The sequence below is a fragment of the Enhydra lutris genome, unplaced genomic scaffold (genome assembly GCF_002288905.1).
Source record: "Enhydra lutris kenyoni isolate GAN:26980312 unplaced genomic scaffold, ASM228890v2 scaffoldscaffold43, whole genome shotgun sequence".
Lineage (NCBI taxonomy): Eukaryota > Metazoa > Chordata > Mammalia > Carnivora > Mustelidae > Enhydra > Enhydra lutris.
In genome coordinates this window covers 13,403,144-13,425,221 of record NW_019154127.1, presented here as the reverse complement: position 1 = coordinate 13,425,221, position 22,078 = coordinate 13,403,144, and the positions used below count along the sequence as shown (strand labels likewise).

Genomic DNA, 22,078 nt, shown 5'->3' with positions numbered 1-22,078 from the left:
CAGGAGAACAGAGCAGAGGAGCCTGTTTTTTTTTTTTAGAGATTTTATTTATTTATTTGACAGAGATCACAAGTAGGCAGAGAGGCAGGCAGAGAGAGAGGAGGAAGCAGGCTCCCCACCGAGCAGAGAGCCCGATGCGGGACTCGATCCCAGGACCCTGAGATCATGACCTGAGCCGAAGGCAGAGGCTCTAACCCACTGAGCCACCCAGGCGCCCCGAGGAGGCTGTTTTGTAGAGGAGGGGGCTAGGCTGTGTGGACAGAAAGCACAGCAGCCAGTGGGAGTTCCGGTCCCATTCCTCATCCGCCGCTTACGCGCTACTCTGCGCTCCGTACAGACTCTGCGGTGGCCGCGCGCTCTTGGTTGCCGACAAGGAAGTCGAGGCTCAGAGAACACGACTGCCTGGTCACAGCCTGACACTTTGGAAGGACCGCAGCTGCTGTTCGCGTCCTGGCCTTCTGCCTGCAGACCCTCTGCTGAGCTCGTGTGTTTTTGCTGGGCCATGCTGTCTATAAACTCCCCCGACACGGAATGTGGACTGAGAAAATTACGTGTTGCCTTCATCTAATAGGCTACACCCATCTGAGACTTCCGTGTCTGCCAGGCGTGTTTCTGTTATGCTCACTGGCCTCTGCTTATTTTACTGTGTTTTGGCGTGTGTTGAAGTGGGACTAATTCGGTTGTGGTGCAGGCTCTGCCCGTGTACCGGAGCTGAGCTGTCTGCCGCCCAAGAGTATTTTAGAAAAGGAGCAAATTCCTACTTGGGCTAAGTAACACCTTCCCCCTTCCCTCTGTGTGTGATCTGTTGTCCACAGTGTCACGTTGAGAAAGTCGAGGAGTGATTTGGAAAGAGGGAGACGAGGAATCTGTTGCTGGAGTGTGATTCTGAAGCAGATGAGCTCGCGGAAGAAGCCAAGATGCTCACATCCCTTACGAGGGCGTGTTAATTCAGAAAGGTTGAAGTTATAATATCTCTGGATTTTTATTTTTATTTTTTATTTATTTATTTTTTTAAAGATTTTATTTATTTGTCAGAGAGAGAGAGGGAGAGCGAGCGAGCACAGGCAGACAGAGTGGCAGGCAGAAGCAGAGGGAGAAGCAGGCTCCCTGCCGAGCAAGGAGCCCGATGTGGGACTCGATCCCAGGACGCTGGGATCACGACCTGAGCCGAAGGCAGCTGCTTAACCCACTGAGCCACCCAGGCGTCCCTCTCTTTGGATTTTTAAAGACAAACTTAAACAAAGTAGCTACTACATACAGTTCTGCCGTCCACGTCCTAGTCATCTAGTGGTTGATGCGTTAGGCTCCCAGACCGTCCACACCCACTTGAAAGCACTGTCCGGGGAGCCTTTCCAGATGCCCGTCCCCACGTCTGATCGTTCCTTCAAGAGTGTTCCATGCTAAGTATTACAAACAGAGTCATATTTGCACTTTCTGCTCTCTTGCTTGCTAGGGGCCGGGAACTATTCTAATTTAAGAAAAAAATCTCTAGGTCAGAGAGACTAGATAGAGTTTGTATTTCTTTATCTCCTGTGCAGTACGTGTTGGGCTCAGCGTCCCGTCTGTAGTCCCTGCTGCTGAGCTGCGGGTTTACCTGTCCCCACGGCGGCTGGTGCCCACGCCCGGGCGCCCTGCAGCTTACGGCCCTCCGGGAGCTCACTTAGAACAGGCGTTCACCGAGCTCCGGGCCGTCCCCGCAGCCGCAGGCTCAGAAGTGAGCAAGACCGAATTCTTCCCCGGGCAGCCTCCACTCGGGTGGAGACGTGACGACACAGAATGGCGTATGTCCTGTGCTGCGGATGATGGCGGGGCAGCGCCAGGGGCTGGCGGGTGACGGCGTGGGGCTGCTTTCCAGGCATGTGAGCGAGGCCTGCATGAACCAAAGGGCAGCCACACGGGGTGTGAGAGCAGAGCCTTGCGGGCCGAGGACGGGCACGAAGGCCCTGTGGCCGGCCCGGGCAGCGAGAACGTGGGAGTGAAAGAGGCCGGCGAGGGTTGGGGGCCGTCAGGATAGCCCGAATGAGCTTGGGAAACCGCCGTGAGACCGGGGCCGGCCCCTGCTCCGAGCACTGCCCAAGGTCTTCACGGCTGTCTGCAGACCTTGACCGTCTCAGCGCAGGAGGGAGAGGGGGAAGGAGCACAAAGAAGCGACACAGGGGAGGAAAACCAGGAGGATGTGGTGTCCCTGAGGCTCAGGGAAGGTGGCATTGCCCAAAGCAGCACGGCCTGCGCCACGCGCTCCCGCATCGTAGTCGGCGGTAGGCCGGGGAGGCCGGGGCTCAGCTGGGTGGGGGGTGGGTGGTCGGGGGCCTAAAGCCCAGCCTTGAGGTCCCTCCTTTGGTCCGTGGTGCGTGGATGCAGGTCAGATACGCTGCTGGTTCGATGTGGCGTGACCGTGCGAGGACACACTCAGCATTGGACGCCGCCCAACGACGTGGGGTTGAACCTGCGGCAGTGACGCCGACGACTGTGCGTGGCTCACAGATGGGCTCCGCAGGCGGTCTCAGGAGAGGCCCCGACGACGTTCTGCACAGTGGCCGTGTCGCCCACTCTTTGGTGGCAGGGCAGGGACTCAGCTGGAAGGGCTCCTCGCGCCACCGGAAGTGCCGGAAGCCCCCAGCCCCGGCTGTTTCTGCTTCCCACGCTGACCCCTGGCAGGACGCTGCGGGCCACCGACCCCCGCCCTCTCCCGCCAGCGCCAGCTGTTGACGGGGTGACCGTGTGCTTCCGTTCGGAGAAGTTTCATTTAGCAGATTGTGATTTTTGTGAGGAGAAGTTAAGAATGAAATAATATTTTAATTGTTCTTGTCATTTAGCAGGATTCTGTCGTCAGACCTTTTGTCGTCGCCTTGAAGTTCGTGGGTTTTGTCAGTCTGTGTCCTTTACTGCAGGCGGCTTGACGTGGGCTCCCCTCCCTTTCCCATGCTCGTGTGTCAAGATGATCGCTACATTCCGCAGACGTGCTGCCTTTTTGGGTTGGTTCCGTCTTTCGTCAGTTCCTTGAGAGAAGGCAGGGCTGATGTGGGGCTTATCTCGAGCGGCCCCGGTGGCCGAAGAGCTCCGCTGCTGGCCGAGGGGCCGCTCGCAGACGGCCGACAAGGTGCTTGGCCGGGTTAGACGCTACCCGGGGAAGCGCGCCGGCTTTCTGTGGAAGTGCCGAGTTTGCTCAGACCGTGCCGCTCACAGAGGCCTCCCGTGGCAGTATTAGACATAGGGAACGTGTCTGTCTTAATGCTTGAGGCTCAGTAATGCGTCCTGGTTAGGGAATGAGAGAATCAGGCTGGGCTGGTCTGTGAAGACGGATGTTGGTTTTACTTTAATGGATTTTTCCTGCACCACAGCACAGAAAAGTAATTTTAGAGACATCTTCTGTGGTGTTTCAGGAGTAACATGCATGTGCATTTACGTGTGACGGCACGTGGGGGCGTCCGTAACCTGAGACAGTCAGATGTCATCGTTGGGCCCTTGGGATAGGTGGGAAAGCGTGTTCTCTCCAGAGGGACCGGCAGCGCAAGAGCCCCAGGGCCGGAGTGTCCCGCTTTGCTGGAAGGACACCAAAGGCCGCGTGGCAAGCACGGGTCGCCAGCGGAGAGTGGGCTGAGGTTTGTTCCCTGTGGTGTGGAAGCTGCTGTTTGTGGAATGCCAGCCCCGGGCCGAGCATGTCGGAAGACGCTTTGGTACGTCTCCTCGTTTGGTCCTGACGGTAACGATGTGGGTGATTTAACAACCAACGCCTGGCGAGCCTTTGTTTCGGTAATTTTGCTGAGATGGTGCTGGCGAGTGGCTCTGGATGACGTGTGTCCCCTCCGTAGGCTGCTGCCCTCTGTCCTGGAGGAGCTGCCAGCTCGCCTCACGTTCTCATCTACGCGTTCAGTGTAGGAATTTGCAAAGACAAGGGCGGTCTCCAGGTCAGTCAGGGAAGGGAGCTGTGTGTGTTTTCATTTCAGGCCCGACCGTGGACAGAAGGACCCTCTGAACGTGTATGGGAGCGCGTGTGTGTGTGAGCGTGTGTGTGTCAGCGTGTATGTGAGCGTGTGTCTGAGCGAGCATGTGTGTGTCAGCGTGTGTCGGTAGATGTGTGTGTGAGCAAGTGTTGGGAGCATGTGTGTGAGCGTGTGTGTGAGCGTGTGTGTGAGCGTGAGTATGTGTGTCGGGAACGTGTGTGAGTGTGTGTGTGTGTGTGAGCGTGTGTGTGAGCGTGAGCGTGTGTGTGTGAGCCGTGCTTTAAGGAGCCAGTTCAGCCATCAGGAAATCCATCGGGCTCGGTCTGGTGGGTTTTCCTTGTGTCCGCGTGAGTGCCTGCGCTTGGGAAGTGTGGCACTGGGAGTCAGTGTCTGGGACAAGATCTGACATAGGGTGTGTGGGTGTCTCGGTGACATGTCCTTGTCCTCTAGTCCTCATTTAGCTGTGGCCTGATCCCCGGAGTGCTGTTTCGCCACGTCCTTCCTTCTCCTGCCCTGTGGGGTGGGTGTGGGGTAGATGGAAACACCCGTCATCGTCTGGGGAACCAGGGTCTGGGGGGCCCAGTTTGGGACGCATGGAGCTAGCGTAACGGTGATGATGGATGTGTGTGGAGAAAGGGAAGGGATAGTGAGGGGAGAGGTGGGCAAGGGGAGTTCTTCGAGCTTCCCTCCTTCCTCTCCGGCAGGTGTGCCTGTCTCAGGGCTCCTTTCTAAGGAACCTGGGTCAGCACGTACCAGCTTCAGGGTCTGTGTTCAAAGAAACGCAATTTAAGAATTCTTTATCCTTTTGTTGAAACCTGGTCACATCCTGGCCTTCCAGTTTGAATTTTCCCCCAAATCCCTGCAGATAATAATAGGGAAATTGCCTGCCACGGAGCCTGTGGCCAGCAGTCAGTCCTCCGGCCCAGCAGCCGGCCCATGGGGTCGGCGTACCTTGCAGAGCCAAGCCGGCTTTGGGCGTGACGCGTTCCTTAAGCCTGCCTGCATGCACGCTCCTTCCAGACGCTGCTGCTGGGGACAGATGTGGCCGTGTGAGCTGAGTGCTTCTCCGAGGTGTCTGTGACAGACACCAGTGACGGGAGAGCTCAGAACTGTGAAGGGTGTCACCCGGGGAAGTCGCAGCTGACTTCGAATTTGCCGGTGGCTCTCCTAGCCCACTTCTCTCTCCCACATCCTGCGCACTCCGCAATGTAGAAACGTTTACAAAGAGATCTGTGTACTGTTTCGGAGGAAACACGGTATGGTGCAGTGATTTCCTGTCCCTCTCAGTGCTCAGCAGGACTTCGTGAGAAGAAAACATCCCCAGAATGTCAGGAGGGGACTAAACGGCTAGAAGTGTAGAAAAGAGCCAAGCAGACTGTTACTTCATTTGTTTCGAGTCGCCAGAGCTTTAATAACGAGATAATGCTTAGGAAAATAGCGTGGGCTCACTTGTCTGATTTTCAAGAAGAGGCAAAGTGACTCTGTGTCCATGGGAATCAGGACGTCGGTTGTGAAAGGACAGGGATTGACTGAAGGGAAGGGGCATGAGGGAGCTTTGTGGTGACAGAAGGTTCAGATGGGTGTGTACACGTGTCAAAACTTTCTGAGTTGTGCAGGTAAGATCTGTGCAGTTGATGCAGAATTTAACTCCATTTTGATAAGACCATCCAAGAAAAATGGAGGGTTTTTTCCACATAATTTTACACTCTGTAGTAATTAAGAAGCAGAGCTTATTGTACGTGTCCTTATTTTTATTCTTTTCATTCTTTGTTTTTTCTTGGTGTTCCAAGATTATTTCTTTTATCACTTTTCTCCTGTTTAGGGAATGTCCTTTAGCAGTTCTCTCTTCAGTTTATTCCCTCAGACTTAGAGAAACTTTGCAGAAGTGGTGCCTACAAGATCGTACAAAGAAAGAAAAAAATACTGAAAGCTGTGTGAGAAAAATGGCACGTCAGCCACGGGAGAAAAGTAATTCAGTGATACCCTGCTTCCCTGATGTTAGCGCCTTCTGGAGCCACAGACGAGTTATTGACACAGGAGAGCCACATCGGTGCCCTATTAGAGCCTCGTCTGTAGCTTTCATCAGAATCTTGACAATTTTCCTACTAATCTTCTTTCTCTGAAAACAGGTGGAACTCACAAACAATGAAATTCAGCTATTTACAGTGTACGATTCTGTCATATTAGTACATTAACAGTTGTGCAAGCGTGACACGGTCTTCCTAATTTTAGAGTATTTTCATCACTACTGGTAGAAATCACCAGCCCATTAGCAGCCGCTCCCGTTCTCTTCCCCCAGCCCCTGCAAACTGCGAATCTGCTTTCTCTGTCTATGCATGTCCTTTAATCTGGGCCATTCACAAAGCTGGAATTGTGTCATTTGTGAGTTCTTTCATTGAGCGTGTTTTCACGGGTCGTCTGTGCTGTGCTGTGTGTCAGTCCGTCCTGCTGCTGCCAAATAATGTTTTCCTGCGTGGAGACACCACATGCTGTTTGTCCACTTGTCACGTGATGGGCACTTGGGGGACCCCCATTCTGGGGCTGTGTTGCGACTTGTGAAGTTACCACTGGTGAGGTGCAGCGAAGCTGCCCAGATGGCCAGCGGTGGCTCAACAGCAGGCCACCAGAGGGATTGGGAAAGAGGTCCTGGAGGGGCCTGTGAGGGCCACATGGGGAGGGAGGACAGAGTGCAGACACAGGGCGGCAGGACATGGGCCGGGTGCCTTTATCAGGGTCTGTGGGTGAGTGCTCTGGGCTCCTGGGTGAGGGCTGGACAGAAGAGTGGGGCTCTGGGAAGTCCCATGGGGCTCCATCGAAGACGCACGTCAGGGGAAGGTGCTGGGAGGTGGGCGGGGCTGGTCCTCAGGGCTGCGGGAGAAGTCCTGCCGGGAACTGCGTTTGCTTGTGACTCGCTGGGCTGTTTTCTAGGGCACCTGTGTGCTTGAGCGCCTGCTGTCAGTTCCCGGTCCCTTCAGGCCACTTGACCGAATGGAAGGGACCGTGCAGCTAAGCTGCGGTCTCAGCGGGGACGTCACTGAGCGGGGCTGCGGCGAATGGTCCCGGACGCGTTTTGTGTGGTGCAGCCTTGCTGTGAGAGTAGTCTGCCGGTGACAGAGTGTCTAAGTTTTCTTTCATCTGAGGATGTCTGGAGTTCCTCTTCATTTCTGAAGGACATTTTCACTGGGTATAGGATTCTGGGTTGATGATTCTTTTCTTCGGACATGTAGGAAGTGTTGTGTCACTTTGTTCTGGCGCCTGTAGTTCCTGCTGAGGGATCCAGTATCATCGGATTGTTTTTCCTCCCATAGGCAACGTCTCAGTTCTCTCTTGCAGCTTTCAAGATTTATTTCCTTTGTTTTCAGTTTTCAGAAGTTTGGCTGTGATGTGTCTTGGCATAGATTTCTTTTGTGTGTGTGTGTGTGTGTGTGTGTGTGATTTTATTGTTTTGTTCAGTGTTCCCAGAGTCATTGTTTATGCACCACACCCCGCGCTTCACACAATACATAGATTTCTTGAGGTCCATCCCAATTTGAGTTTGCTCAGCTTTTTGGATCGGTAGGTTTGTGTTCGGCCGAATAGGGTAAGACTCAGCTCTTGTTTCTTAGACACTTTCCAGCCCTGCGATGAGACGAATGTTAGGTCTTCTTTATGGTCCCACTGGACCCCGGGGGCTATGTGTTTTTTTTCTCTTTTTTCTCTCTGTTATTCAGGTTGGGTAATTTCTATGATGCTATCTTCCAGTTCACTGATCTTTCCTCTGTCCCTTCCTCTTTCTCTGTCAAGTTTTTAATTTCACTTATTGTATTTTTCAGTTCTAATGTTTCCCCTTTGTTCTTCTTTATATCTTTGATTTCTTTGCTGAGATTTTTTTTTTTCATTTCCTCCAGCAGGTTACAATAGTTCATTGAATAACTTTTATATTGGCTGCTTAAAAACTCTCGTCGATTATCTTCATATCTACATTGTTTTTGTGTCGGAGTCAGGTGAATGCCTTCTCTCACTCTGGTTGATTCACTCATCTCCCAACTCGTAACTGAGCCATCTTAGGAATGTTTTCTGTCTCAAGTAATAAGTCTCCCATGATTATTTTAAAAGATAAAGTGAGTAGTAAAAGCTCAGAATTTGCTAATCTGTGGCCTGAACAGACCTAAGTTCTGTGTTATTTTCCTTCTGTAGGGTACATAAAGTGATCACCTTTCTCTTCGTCTGTGTTCCCTCCCAACCGGATTCTCTCCTTCATGTGTGTTTGCCTTCCTGATTCTGTCTGTGTACCCGTGCCGTCCTCTCTCTTGGTGTACTTCCTTGTTAGGCAGAGCATGTCCTGCCAGGTCTCCAGAGAATGGGTGTGTGGGAGACAAAGCTTCTGAGATAGTATGTGTTTGGATAATGTTTATTTTACCCTCACCTAAAGTAGTCATAGTTTGGCTGGGTATAGAATCTCAGGTTAGAATTATTTTTTTATTTCTGAATTTTGAAGACTATTACTGTATCTTCTAGTGTCCAGTGTTGAGCAGTTTTGACTCCTAACTCTTTGTATCTGACCTGTTTTTTCCTCTAGAAGCATATAGAATCTTGTGTTTCATTTTTTGAGCTGAAATTTTATGCTGATTTGACTGGGGTAGTACATGTATATTTTATTAATGTTGGTAGAAACTAAAGGGGCCCCTTTCAGTTTGGAAACTTAGGTCTTTTAGTTCTAGTAATCTTTTTTCAATTATTTTGAATTATTGAGTCATTACTGAGTTGATTCCCTTTCTTTGTTGACTCAGTTTTCTCTTTTTGGACTATCTGTGATTTGAATGTTTAGCCTCCTATTCTAGTCTTCTTTTTCTTGTTCTCCATCTCTTTGTATTTTTTTAGTACCACTTCTAAAAAACTTTTTATTTTTTAAATTTCTTTTCAGTGTTCTAGAATTCATTGTTTATGCACCACACCCAATGCTCCATGCAGTACGTGCCCTCCTTAATACCTACCACCAGGCTCACCCAACCCCCACCTCCCTCCCCTCCAAAACCCTCAGTTTGTTTCTCAGAATCCACAGTCTCTCATCGTTCATCTCCCCCTCCAATTTCCCCCAACTCACTTCTCCTCTCCATCTCCTAATGTCCTCTGTGTTATTCCTTATGTTCCACAAGTAAGCGAGACCATATGATAGTTGACTCTCTCTGCTTGATTTACTTCACTTGGCATATCTCCTCCAGTCCCGACCATGTTGCTACAAAATTTGGGTATTCATCCTTTCTGATGGAGGCATCATACTCCATAGTGTATATGGACCACATCTTCCTTATCCATTTGTCTGTTGAAGGGCATCTGGGTTCTTTCCACAGTTTGGCGACCGTGGCCTTTGCTGCTATGAACATTGGGGTACAGATGGCCCTTCTTTTCACTACCTCTGTATCTTTGGGGTAAATACCCAGTAGTTAGCACCACTTTTAAGAGATTTCTGCAACTTTATTTTCCATCCTTCCTATGGAGAGCTTCATCTCTACTATCATGCATTTAATTTCTAGCTGCCTTTTTTTTGGAATTAAAAAATGTAACATCTCATTCTTGAATAATGGATGATATAACTTCTTCTATCTCATTGAGGAAGGTATTAATATTTTTTAAAAATTTTCTTCTTGTTGCGCACTCTTTTCTTTTCCCTCCTTTTGTTTCTGTTGAAAATGATGACCATCTTTTTCTCAGAGATCTGGTGATATGCATGGTCTTCTCATGTTTAAGGGTGAGATTCGTAGTACAATACCCATTCGTGATAAAAAACCCTCAACAAAGTAGGTCTAGCGAGAACTTACCTCAACATAATAAAGGCCAGATATAAAGAACCCACAGCGAACATCATAATGGGAAAGACTGGGAGCTTTTCCCCTGAGGTCAAGGTCAAGACAAGGATGTCTACTCTCATCACTTTTATTCAGCATAGTGCTGAAAGTCCTAGCCACGGCAATCAGACAACACAATGAAATAAAATCATGCAAATTGGTAAGGAAGAGGGAAGACGTTCACTATTTGCAGATGACACAATACGCTATATAAAGAACCCCAAAGACTCTACTAAAAACACTATTGGACCCGATACATGAATTCAATAAAGTCACAGGATACAAAAATCAGCAAAGAGAAACATGTTGCATTTGTATACACTAATAACCAAGCAGCATAAAGTGAAATTAAGAAAACAATCCCATTTACAGCTGTACCAAAAACAATAAAATACCTAGGAATAAAGCTAACCAAGGAGGTGAACAATCCACACTCTGAAAACTATAAAGCATGGATGAGAGAAATTGAAGGTGACGCAAAGGAATGGGAAGACATTCCGTATTCACGGATCAGAAGAACAGATACTGTTAAAATGCTCATATACACAACGAATCTGCAGATCTAATGCAATCCCTATCAGAATGCATGTTTCACAGAATGAGAATAAACAGTTCTTAAATTTGTATGGAACCATGAAAGACCCTGAATAGCCAAAGCAACCCAGAAAATGAAAAAGCAAAACAAAACTGGAGGTTTCACAATCCCAGACTTCAATTTATATTACAGAGTTGTAGTAATCAAAATAGTATGGTACTGGCACAAAAAGAGACACACAGACCAATGGAACAGAAATAAACCCATAATTATATGGTCAATTAATCTTTGACGAAGGAGGAAAGAATATGCAATAGGAAAAAGACAATTTCTTCAACAAATGGTGTTGGGAAAAGTGGACAGCTACACGCAGAAGAATGAAACTAGATCACTTTCTTATACCACACACAAAAATAAATTCAAAATATATTAAAGACCTAAATGTGAGACCTGAAAACATAGAAATCCTAGAGGAGAACACATGTGGTACTTTCTCTAACATCAGCCATAGCAACATTTTTCTAGATCCATCTCCCGAAGCAAGGGAAATAAAAACAAAAATAAATTATCGGGACTTCTTCAAGAAAAAAAAAAGAATTTCTGCACAGCCAAGGAAACATCAATAAAACTGAAAAACAACTTACAGAATGGGAGAAGACGTTTGCAAATGACCTATCCAACGAAGGGTTAGTATGCAAAATACATAAAGACTTGATACAACCCAACACAGAAACCCCAGATAATCCAATTTTAAAAATGGCCGGAAGACCTGAACGGGCAGTTCTCCAAAGAAGACATTGAAATGGCTAAAAGACAAATGAAAAGATGCTTAACATCACTCATCAGCAGAGGAATGGAGATCCAAACCACAGTGAGATCCCACCTCACACCCGTCAGGATGACGATAATCAACAACACGAGAAACGACAGGTGTTGGCGAGGACGCGGAGAAAGGGGAGCCCCGTGCACCGCTGCTGGGAATGCAAGCTGGCGCGGCCGCTCTGGAACACAGTACAGAGTGTCCTCAAAAGGTTAAAAACGGAGCGACCCTATGACCCGGTATTTGCAGTACTGGATATTTACCCCAAAATATAAGAGCACTAATTCAAAGGGATACGGACACCCCTATGTGAGAAGCATTATTATTTACAGTGGCCAAACTGGGGAAGCAGCCCAGGCGTCCAGTGACTGATGAACGGATAAAGATGTGGTGTGTGTGTGTGTGTGTGTCACACGTATACATACACACACATATATACATGTACATAAGATGGAATATCACTCCGCCACCAAAAAGAATGAAATCTTGCCATTTCCAATGATGTGGATGGAGTTACAGAGTACAATGCTAAGCAAAAGGAGTCAGAGAAAGACAAGCGCTGTAGGATTTCCCTTGTGCGGAATTCAAGAAACAGAAACGAGACACCTAAGTAACGGATAAAAAAGAGGCAAACCAAGAAACAGACCCTTCCCTGAACAAACTGACGGTCAGCAGAGGGGAGGTGGGCGGCGGGACGGGTGAGATGGGTGGTGGGGATCCCAGAGTGTGCGTGTGGTGACGAGTAACGCGTAGGAGTGCTGGATCGCGGCACGGTACACCTGAAACGCGCGCAGCACCGTGTGTCACCTCTGCTAGAGGGGACGGTGGGAGCGGTTTCTGCCGTCGGACGCCCGGCTTGTGGTGCGGTCGGGAGCTGGACTGTGGTGAGAGCCGGCGCAGCCGCTCCCCGGGAACCCACGGGCCGGCACCGTTCACGCTTTCTCAGCTTGGCCGCAGAGGACTCACGTAGTCTCCTGTCTGCAGGGCAGAGGCCTACCGACTCTGGAAACACAGTAGGGAGGACGGGCTGTCTTCAAATTTATGGGTATGTTTTTGCATAATTCATGTGTTCTCCAGAGAGAGCATCCTTCTTCACTTGTGCCTGAGGTCCCTGCCCCAGATTGTTTAGAAAATAGATAACCAGGGGCACCTGGGTGGCTCAGTGGGTTAAGCCTCTGCCTTCAGCTCAGGTCATGATCCCAGGGTCCTGGGATCGAGCCCTGCATCGGGCTCTCTGCTCAGCGGGGAACCTGCTTCCTTCCCTCTCTCTGCCTGGCTCTCTGCCTGCTTGTGATCTGTCTCTGTCAAGTAAATAAATAAAATCTTTAAAAAAAAAAAAAAATACATATATATAGATAGATAACCAGTCCTTGAGGGAAAAAGCAATGGCTTAGGGGAAGGGAGTAAGGAAGAGGGTCCAGAGATGTAATTTTTCCCCCTTTTTTAAAGGTCAGTGTCACTGAGTTATAATTTCATGTGGGGCGAAATCCACTTAACCTGTACGGTCTTCCAGGACTTGCGACATACGCGTCACATCCGTGTAAACCGTAGTTAATGCCCAGGACGGTTTCATCTCCGCAGAGTCGTCCTGTGCCACGGTGGGATCGTCCCCTCCCGCTGCCAGGCCTTGGCAACTGCAGGCCTCTTCTCTCTTCCTGCGGCTTTGACATCTGCAGAGGCGTATGTCTGCAGTCACGAGTGCAGATCTTAAAGTCCAGCTTGTTCCTCGGCATAATTCGAGATTTATCATGTTTTGTGTGTATCAGTTGCTAATTTATTTTATTGCTATTTACACTTTTACCCTACGGAGATGCCGTGATCTCTTTTTATCTATTCATCAGTTGAAAGATGTTTGGGTTATTTCCAGATTTTCGCAACGATGAGTAAAGACACTGTGAGTAAAATATTTGAAAATACATTTAACCAAAGTAGATACATGAATGGGAAGTGAGCACGTGAAAAGATGTGTCTTTTTCAATATTTTGACAATTCTTATTGGGTGGTTTGTTTTATTAGTAGTAATTATTGAGTATTTTTGAGTTTATACTCTGTATTCCGTTTTTTTTTTTTTTTTTTTTAATAAATCAGATACATGTTTTACAAGTATTTTCTTCTGGCCTACTGGTTCATCTTTTCATTTCCTAACTATATCTTTGGAAGAGCAGATGTTTTTAATTTTGATAGCGCTTACTCATTTTTTTCTTCTATGGATTGTGCTTTTGGTTTTATAGCTGAGAAATTCTTACCGAACTCAAGATTACAAAGATTTTCTCTTGTTTTCTTCAGAAGTTCTTGGTGTTTTAGGTTTTACATTTAAGTCTATTATTAATTTTCAGGTAAGTTTTGTATGTGAGGCAAGGGATGTATTCAAGTTCTCTGTTTTTACGTATGAGTGTTCAATTTTTTCCAGCACTGATTGTTGAAAAGGCTATTATTTTTCAAATTAATTAATTTTTTTATGGTGCAAAAGGTGCTTTAATTATAGCACAGGTCCATAGACTAGGAGAGTTGCACTGGGTTTGATGAGGAGCATCTGATTATACATACTTTTAAGTTTGTGGAGGGAGGGGCAGGGGTAGAGATAATGTACATTTCTAAGGAATTTCTGTTTGCTGAAAGTAGGGAGTACTAGTACATGAAGGTCTGGCTATTTGTCAAGATAAGGTTGTATTTAGTCTTTGATGAAATATCTACATTAAGACAGCCATGAGTTACTTGAGGAACCCTTTTTTTTTTTTTAAAGATTTTATTTATTCATTCGAGAGAGAGATTACAAGTAGGCAGAGAGGCAGGCAGAGAGGGCGAAGCAGGCTCCCTGCTGAGCAGAGAGCCTGATGTGGGGCTTGGTCCCAGGACCCCGAGATCATGACCTGAGCCAGAGGCAGAGGCTTTAACCCACTGAGCCATGTAGGCGCCCCTCCTTTTAAATTAATTAATTTAAGTAATCTCTACATCCAGCATGGGGCTTGAACTCACAACCCCGAGATCAAAATTCCTACTGTCTTCTAACGGAACCAAGACAGGTAACCTGAAAAGGCTATTTTTTTTAAAAATTAAAATGCATTTCTTAAAAAGAATATAAAATGCCATTTATATGTTTATATGTTGAGATTTTACAAAACTGTGGTGTGTTCCAGTGTTTTCTAATCCTGTTTCTTTCTTTCCTTTCTTTTTTTTTTTTTTTAATTTTATTTATTTGAGAGAGAGGGCATGAGAGGGGAGAGGTCAGAGGGAGCAGCAGACACCCCACCAAGCAGGAAGCCCGATGTGGGACTTGATCCTGGGACTCCAAGATCATGACCTCAGCTGAAGGCTGTCGCCCAACCAATGAGCCCCCGAGGCTAATCCTGTTTCATGTATCTCTGTGGTTGTCCCTTCACCAGTATCACTCTGTCTTGATAACTCTTAAGTCTTGAAATCAAGTACTCTGAGTCTTTCACTGTTTTTCTAAACTGTTTTGGCTATCTTAATTCCTTTACTTTTCCAAAGAAAATTGAGAATTAGTTTGTTGATTCTACAAACAAGCTTACTGGGACTCTGGCTGAGAGTGCCTGGGTGTGGATCACTGGGCACTGGGTGTGGATCACTGGGCGGGTTGACATAACAGTATCGGGTCCTCTGGTCCGTAAGCACGTTGTCTCTCTCAGTTTACTTACATCCTCATTAATTTCTTACATCGGTGTTTTATGGTTTTTAGCATACAGATCTTGCACACATTTTGTGAGATCTATACCTAAATGTATCTTGTTTTTGGTGCTATTGTGAATGATAGTCTTTTAAAACAATTCCGTTTCCAAAGTATTGTTACTGATACGTGGATACAGTTGGTCATCGCGGGCTGACCTTGCTCAACTCAGTTGTTCAGGGCTTCTGTGTTTTTACTGATTTTCTTTTCCTTACTTTTTTTTTTTTTTTTTTTAAGATTTTATTTATTTATTTGACAGAGAGAGATCACAAGCAGACAAAGAGGCAGGCAGAGAGGAAGAGAGGGAAGCAGGCTCCCTGCTGAGCAAAGAACCCGATGCGGGACTCGATCCCAGGACCCTGAGATCATGACCTGAGCCGAAGGCAGTGGCTTAACCCACTGAGCCACCCAGGCGCCCCCCTTACTTTTTAAAATCAGTAATGGAAAGAACATTCAAGTGTTCAGCTCTAACTGAGAATTGATTTGCCCGTAGAGTTCTATCCTATTTTGCTGTGTCTTTTGAAGCTCTGTCATTCGGTACATCCATACATAACTGAGACTTTTCTGCCTTCTTGGTGTGTGACCGCTCTGTGATTAGACAGTGTTACTCCGTGGTCCTGGTAACGTTTCCTGTTCTGAAGTCTACTTTGTTTGGTAGTAATATAGGCTCTGTAGCCGTCTTCTAAGCAGTGTGTGGCGTATTTTAAATATTTGTTTTTACTTTTAACCTCTGTCTTTGTATTTATCTTGAGTGTCCTGTGAGCAATGTATAGCGAAGTCTTGCTGTGTTATGCATCCTCTGGCTTCTAATCGGTGTTTTTTTAAATTTTTATTTCTTTTCAGTGTCATCGGTGTGTCGATACTATTTGCATTTAATGTATAAGGAAAAATAGAAAAGTATCTCTAGTTTCTTTTTTCCTCTTTTTTTGTTCGCTGTTAGGTTATTTTAATATTCTATTTTATGGTACTGTTGGCTTATCATTTATGCTTTAAACACTTTTTTTATGACTTGCCCTAGGGTCTACATTACAATCAGATGCACTCTAGGACTGTACATCGGTGTTCCCCGTCTATGAATCCTTTTTGGTTCAGATTCGTTTTCCAGCTGGGTCGTGTCTGGGTCTGGCCCTGTGCATTACTTCGTCACTCCACCGTGGGCCTTTTGTTTCCCTTGTCGTAATTTCTGATTGGATGTTGGACATTGTGTGCAGAGCAAAAGAGCGGACTTTTTCTGTAACGGGCTGAATAGTAAATATCTTTCGGGCGATATGTGGTCTCTGCTGCACATTCTCCCCCCCCCCCCCTTATAAAAAAGTGTCCCTTTAAAATGTAAAAATCACTCTTCGCTCACAGCCTGTACAGAAATGGCTCATGGGCGGCATTTGGTCTCCGGGTCGTAGTGAGCCGGCCTGTCTGCAGCAGGGGTGAGGTCAGCATGGCCATGGACAGGGCCGTGCATCCTCTCTTGCAGGGCTGTCGGTGTGCGGTGAGATGGGTGTGGGTTTTGTTCTCGCCTTCTGTGCACTGTGGGCTTCCAGGTCTCTTCTCTTCCTCCTGCAGCGTGAGGCGAGAGCTGGGCTGCCCAAATGTCTTCCTCGGCACCCTGCTCCCCTCCCCCGTGCGGCTGACCCTCCCTTTGCGCCTGTGTTCAGGGGTCACCTTCCTTCCTCTCGCTCCTTTCCTGGCCGTAGACGGCTGTTACTGGCTGCTGGGAGTTTGCTGCGCTGATGCTGGGGGACAAGGGAAGTTCTTTGTTGTTTTGGGGCAACACCTGTCCATCTGCGTCTGGGTGCTGGGGCCTTCCCAGTGATCCTGTCCTCCTCCCTGTGGCAGCCACACTCCGCCACGGGTCTCTGGCCGGCCCATACTGGGGGAAGTTGCCATGTCCTCCCCCAGAGTAGGAGGACTCAAATGGTCCAGGCCCAGGACGTCCTGCCCTCCGTCCTGCGTGGAGCGTTGCCATCTTCACTGGGCCCTGGAGGCCCGGCTCAGCGCGGGGTCTGTGGCAGCGTCCACACGCGGCAGCTCTCACCACGGACTTCCCGAGTCTGCTCTTGCAATCCACTCACTTGTTCAAAGAGTTAAGCGTAGCGCTAAGAAGGAGGGATTGATTTTGAGCCTGGTTCCCATCACGACATGCGGCCGAGAGTGGACGGACGGCACACTGAGGCTTCCCGGTCAGCAGGCGCAAGGAGCAGGACAGCCGGAGCCTCCTGGTTACGGCTGTGGCTCTGCGCCGGGCTGTTCGCATCCAGCCATGCTGCGGCGATACCGCGGCGTGTGCCCACCACTAGGTTCCCGGACTCGAGAGAGCCTTCCTCGGGAACAGGGCGGCACTGTGCGTCCTGCCGCCCATGACTCTGGGGCCCCGGGGGCCCCAGGGAGCTGCCGTGCCTGTGCGGGGCTCGGGGGGACCGATGTGCTCCGAGTACAGACGGGGCAGTACCTCTTCCACAGTCTCCCGTGGGCGCAGCCGCGGGCAGCACGAAAGCACTCTTATTTTTAGTTCCGCGTCTTCAGACTATCCGAGTGCGAGTGGTATTTGAGGATGGACGTCACTAAATCGATGGTCATTGAGTTCTGTTGTGTCGCTCTTAGGCACTAAGCCTTTAGCCTCAAGAAGTGACAGTGCCTCAGTCAGCTGGTGGTCACCAAGCCGTCAGACCCGTCGTTCCAAAAGGCTGAGAGCTCCTGAGGGATAGACTTCACCGGTTCCTGCAGGGTCTCATTCTAACCAGAAGCGTTCCCTCTCTCCCCCAGACCCGGACACAGAGGTGTGTCTCCACGTGCTGCGACTCGTCCAGTCTGTGGTCCTGGAGCCGGAAGTCTTCTCCAAGTCGGCCTCCGAGTTCCGGAGCTCCCTGCCCCTGCAACGCATCGTGGCCATGGCCAAGAGCCGCAACCCGCACCTGCAGACCGTGGCCCAGGAGCTCCTGGAGGACCTCCGCGCCCTGGAACGTGACGCGTAGGGGCGCTCGGTGTGTCCCTTCCCCTCCCCCAGGCCCCCACTTTGTGTTCCGAAACAGTCACCGTGCGCCATGTGTTATAGACGGTAGAATGTGAGTGACTTGAGAGGGACGTGAATGCGTATGTATCCACACCACTTCCTCCTGCAAGTGAGAGTGCCCGTGGGCGGCTGCTTGACCCGGCCAGGGGGCGGCCTGCAGAAGATCCATCCTTCTGGTGAGGCCCACGTCCAGGACCCGGAGGAGGGCCGTCTTAGAGCAGCTCCCGGTGCTCAGGGGACTTCCCGAGACCGCTGGGTTCCCCGGCACGAAGGGGATGAGATAGCCACGTGCCCCGCTGGTCAGCATTTTCCTGAGATACATGTTTTGAAAAACAATTCATTCTCTCTCTAGTAGTGATAATTGATTCCCTAAAATGCAAGTTCACCTGTAAGCCTTTCGGTGAACTTGCTAGTTCAGGTGACATTGGACGTTTCAGTTCTGTTTTTTTGTGCCTGTTTTACTTTTGAATAAAGAAAGCCAGGAGAGTCACTGGTGTGCACGACTCCTGTGTTCTGAAACACTACACTCGCTACCAGGAAGTCGCTTACTAAGATGCAGATACTTGGTCGGTGGGAAGCACTGTCCTTACGCTGTTCCGGGCATTTGTACGCTCGGAAGTCCCACTTTCCATACAGGAGAGATCAGGAACAGGGGCCTCCCCGACGAGCGCCCGGACCGCTGGGTGAGTTCTTCAGATGACGTCTGCCGGAGCGTCCCAGGGTGCCCGCAGCTCGCAGATCCTTCTCAGCTGTGCCTGGGCCGCTGGCAGAGCAACAGAAGCGGGCGCGTGAGAGGGGACGTTCCGTCCGGGTCACCCCAGAGAGTCACATCAAGGAGCTCGTTCACTCCTTTCTTGGGCTGCTTCCCTCGTAGAGATGCTGCGGGCGCTCGGGCTCGGGGTACCTCTCGGGGTGAAGGAACGTGCTCCAGCCAGGTGCTGGGGGTCTCGTCCACGTCTGTAAGCTGCGTCTGCTGTGTGGCGCGCCCCGAGAGCTTCATCTTTCTAGCCAGGGGCGGGGAGGACAGTGCGGGCGGAGTCTCAGGGGCCGACGGACCGGCGAACGCTGTCAGGTCGGCGGAGCCGGAAAGCCGTGCGGGAGGTGACTTGAGACCCGTGGGTGCAGAATTTGGTCCATCTGTGTGCGCTGGCTTGGGAGGTCTGACCGCTGGCGGGTAAAACTGAGGACGCTAGACTCTTTCTAGCGTGGAAATTTCTGTTTGTGTGTTTGTTAAGGTAATGGGAATAAACCCGTGTAATTCGCTCACGCTGCCTCTAGAATGCAGGGTCTTTTCCTGCCAAAGATGGGATCACAGCGCAGAGGGATGCGGAACTGGGCCAAAGCCCAAGTTTTGTGTAGTTTGGCTAATTAGTAGATGGATGTGATAAAGGAGGGTACTTCTCCTCCTGCTAATTATGAAGCGCAGTAGAGATAGCAAGATCCTCATGGAAACTCCTTCAGGGAAAAACGATGGCATATGTTTTGAGCATATATCTCTGGAAAAGTACTTACGGCCAGTTTTAAGGAATGGCTTAGCCTTTCTAGTATTTCTGTTTTTCACGTGAAGGTCAAGGAGACACTTGAGTTCTGACGAATTATGACCAAAAAAGCATGTGCTTGGCAGTGTTTAGGGTCTCTTGTAAATTTAAAATCAGAAATAAAGGCAGGAAAATGGTACCTGTATTTTTAAATTTATTACTTTTTAAAGATTTATTTATTTATTTGATAGACAGGGATCACAAGTAGGCAGAGAGGCAGGCAGAGAGAGGGGGGGAAGCAGGCTTCCCGCCGAGCAGAGAGCCTGATGCGGGGCTCGATCCCAGGACCCTGGGATCACGACCTGAGCCGAAGGCAGACACCCAATGACTGAGCCACCCAGGCGCCCCATTAAATTTATTTTTAAAGAATTCCTCTTCTATTAAGTTTGGTGCTCAGTCTGTCTGTAAAGGCGTGGAGCCTGCCAGGCCAGCAGCCAGGCCTCACGCCACCCCGCCCTGCCCCCAAGGGCGCTCGGAACTGCCCTTTTGCTCCTGGAGCTGGGGGAGCCTCGTTCCAAAGCAGACCCATGCTGTGGCTTTGAGGCTGGGTATCCTTAGCGGGGTCTGCGCTTGGTGCCGGGCGGGGTGGAGGCGGCCTCATCCCGGAGGCGTACAGGGCCCCATGCCTTTTACTTAGTTCAGAGGGTTTTGAAGTTAATGAGAGTAGCAAGCAGAGCACCACGAGGCCGGGGCTGGAAACCCGCCCCAGGCTGGCGGTCAGACTAGGGTCAAAGGAAGGTGTTAATGAGGGTTGTAAATGCGCCTGTTACCCTGGTTTTTCAGGCCTGCCATGAGCTCCGCTGCCATGACATTAATGGGAACGGAAAAGGTTGATACATACTCTTGTAGACTTCCTAATTTCCTGAGAAGTCTCCAAGACAGACTTTGCCCTGTCTTCTCCTATGATGCAGATGCGGACTCCTGGGTGTAGGTCCTGGTGTAGTGGGGGACGCAGCATAGGATATAGCACCCCGTAGGGAGGCTGCGGGCTCAGAAGGCGGGGGATGAACCCGGCAGAAGCTCTTTGCTCCTTTTCCAGGCCGGGCTCGGGGTGGGGGTGGGGGGGTCAAGAGACAGCTTGTACTCAGAACTCGTCTGTCATGCTCACGGCTGTCCCTCTCCTCTGAGAGTGTGCATGTTAAGAATTGTGTCCAGATGTAGACTAATCGTGGAATTCAGTGGCATTATGTACATTCACGGTGTTGTGTAACCACAGCCACTATGTCCAGAACTTTCTATCATACCAAGCAGAAACTCTGGACCCATTAAACAGGATCTCCTCATTGCCCTAGCTGCCCTCTTCCCAGCCCCTGGTGTCCTCTGTCCTGCTTCTGTCCATGGATTGGACAGCCCTACGAACCTCCTCTAAGTGGAATCGTAAAACATCTGTCCTCCTGGGACTGGCTTGTCTTCAAGGTTCAGCCGTGTTGTGTCCTGTGTCAGTTCATCCCTTTTCATGGCTAAGTCACACTCCATTGGACCCACACACAGACACACGTCAGAGATACTGCGGGCTCGTTCCAGACCCCCACAACAGAGCGGTGTGGCAGTGAAGGCTCCCGTCCTGGTTTCCCTGTTACGTGTGCAGGAGCGCCGTGTCGAAAAGCCACGATGTCCGTGTCTCATGAAGAGATTCTTTATTGCTAGAAAATGCTCACCGTCCGAGCTTTCGGGGAGTCGCGATCCTTTTGCTGGTGGGAGGTTTCCCCTCGTTGCCGACGGCTGCCTACTGATCGGGGTGGCGGCGGCGGCAGGCCGGAGAGGCCCGGCAGCCTCGTAGAATCAGACGGGAATGACGCTTGCCCTTCCGTGGCTGATTTCTCTGCCGCATGTGATGCTGTTTGATGGCATCTGTCCCACAGGAGAACTTCTCAAATCCTGGGGCTGCCGCATCAGCTAAGTGTGTCGCCGAATCATTTGTGGCCATCCCAGCGGCCTCTACAGCATCGTCCCCGGCGGAGGATCCCCTCAGGAAACCGCTTCTTAGCTCATCCCTGAGAAGCAGCCGCTCCTCCTCTGCTCAAGTCTGACCCTGAGCATCTCAGCCCCACCTTCAGGCCCCACTTCTAATCCTAGTTTTCCAGCTGGTTCTAGCACATCTGCAGTGACTCCCCTACTGAAGTCTTGAGCCCTCCGAGGCCCCCCATGAGGGCCGGAATCAACCTCTTCCCATGAAGCAGGAATGTTCTCAATGGCCTCTAGAATGGGAATCCTTCCTGGAAGGTTTCATTTCATTTTGGCCAGGTCCATCAGAGGAATCACTGTCCATGGCCGCTGTCCCTTACGAAATGGATTTCTTAAATAATAAGACGAGAAAGTTGAAATGACTCCTTGACCCACGGGCTGCGGGAGTGGATGTTGTGACGGCAGCCGTGAAAACAGCGTCACTCCCATGGTCCGTCTCCACCAGCGCTTGTGGGGGACCCGGCACGCTGTCAGTGAATGGCCAGATTTTGAAAGGAATCTCTTTTTCTGAGCAGTGCGTCTCAGCAATGGGCTTAGAACCTTCAGTAAGCCCTGTTGTAAACATCCTGATTTCCTTCAAGAACCTTTTCTTTGCATTTGCCCTTCGGCTGTTTGGTGCAAGAGGGAGACCTAGCTTTCGGCCCAGCTCAGCCTTTGACATGCCTTCCTTACTAAGCGTAATCATCTCTCGCTTTTTTTTTTTTTTTTTTTTTTTGACAGATAGAGATCACAAGTAGGCAGAGAGGCAGACAGAGAGAG

The 22,078-nt window shown here is 49.6% G+C and overlaps 1 protein-coding gene across 2 annotated transcripts in view; it reads left to right on the top strand.

Moving 5' to 3' along the window:
• LOC111155746 (heat shock transcription factor 2 binding protein) overlaps positions 1-18,300 on the top strand; it is a 101,794-nt gene extending 83,494 nt beyond the window's left edge. For both annotated transcript variants that reach the window (XM_022516126.1, XM_022516125.1), the window contains exon 8: positions 17,570-18,300. In XM_022516126.1, the coding sequence (XP_022371834.1) occupies positions 17,570-17,778 (209 nt within the window). In that variant the 3' untranslated portion in view covers positions 17,779-18,300. The remainder of the gene's footprint in view (positions 1-17,569) is intronic.
• The last annotated feature ends 3,778 nt before the right edge of the window (positions 18,301-22,078 follow it).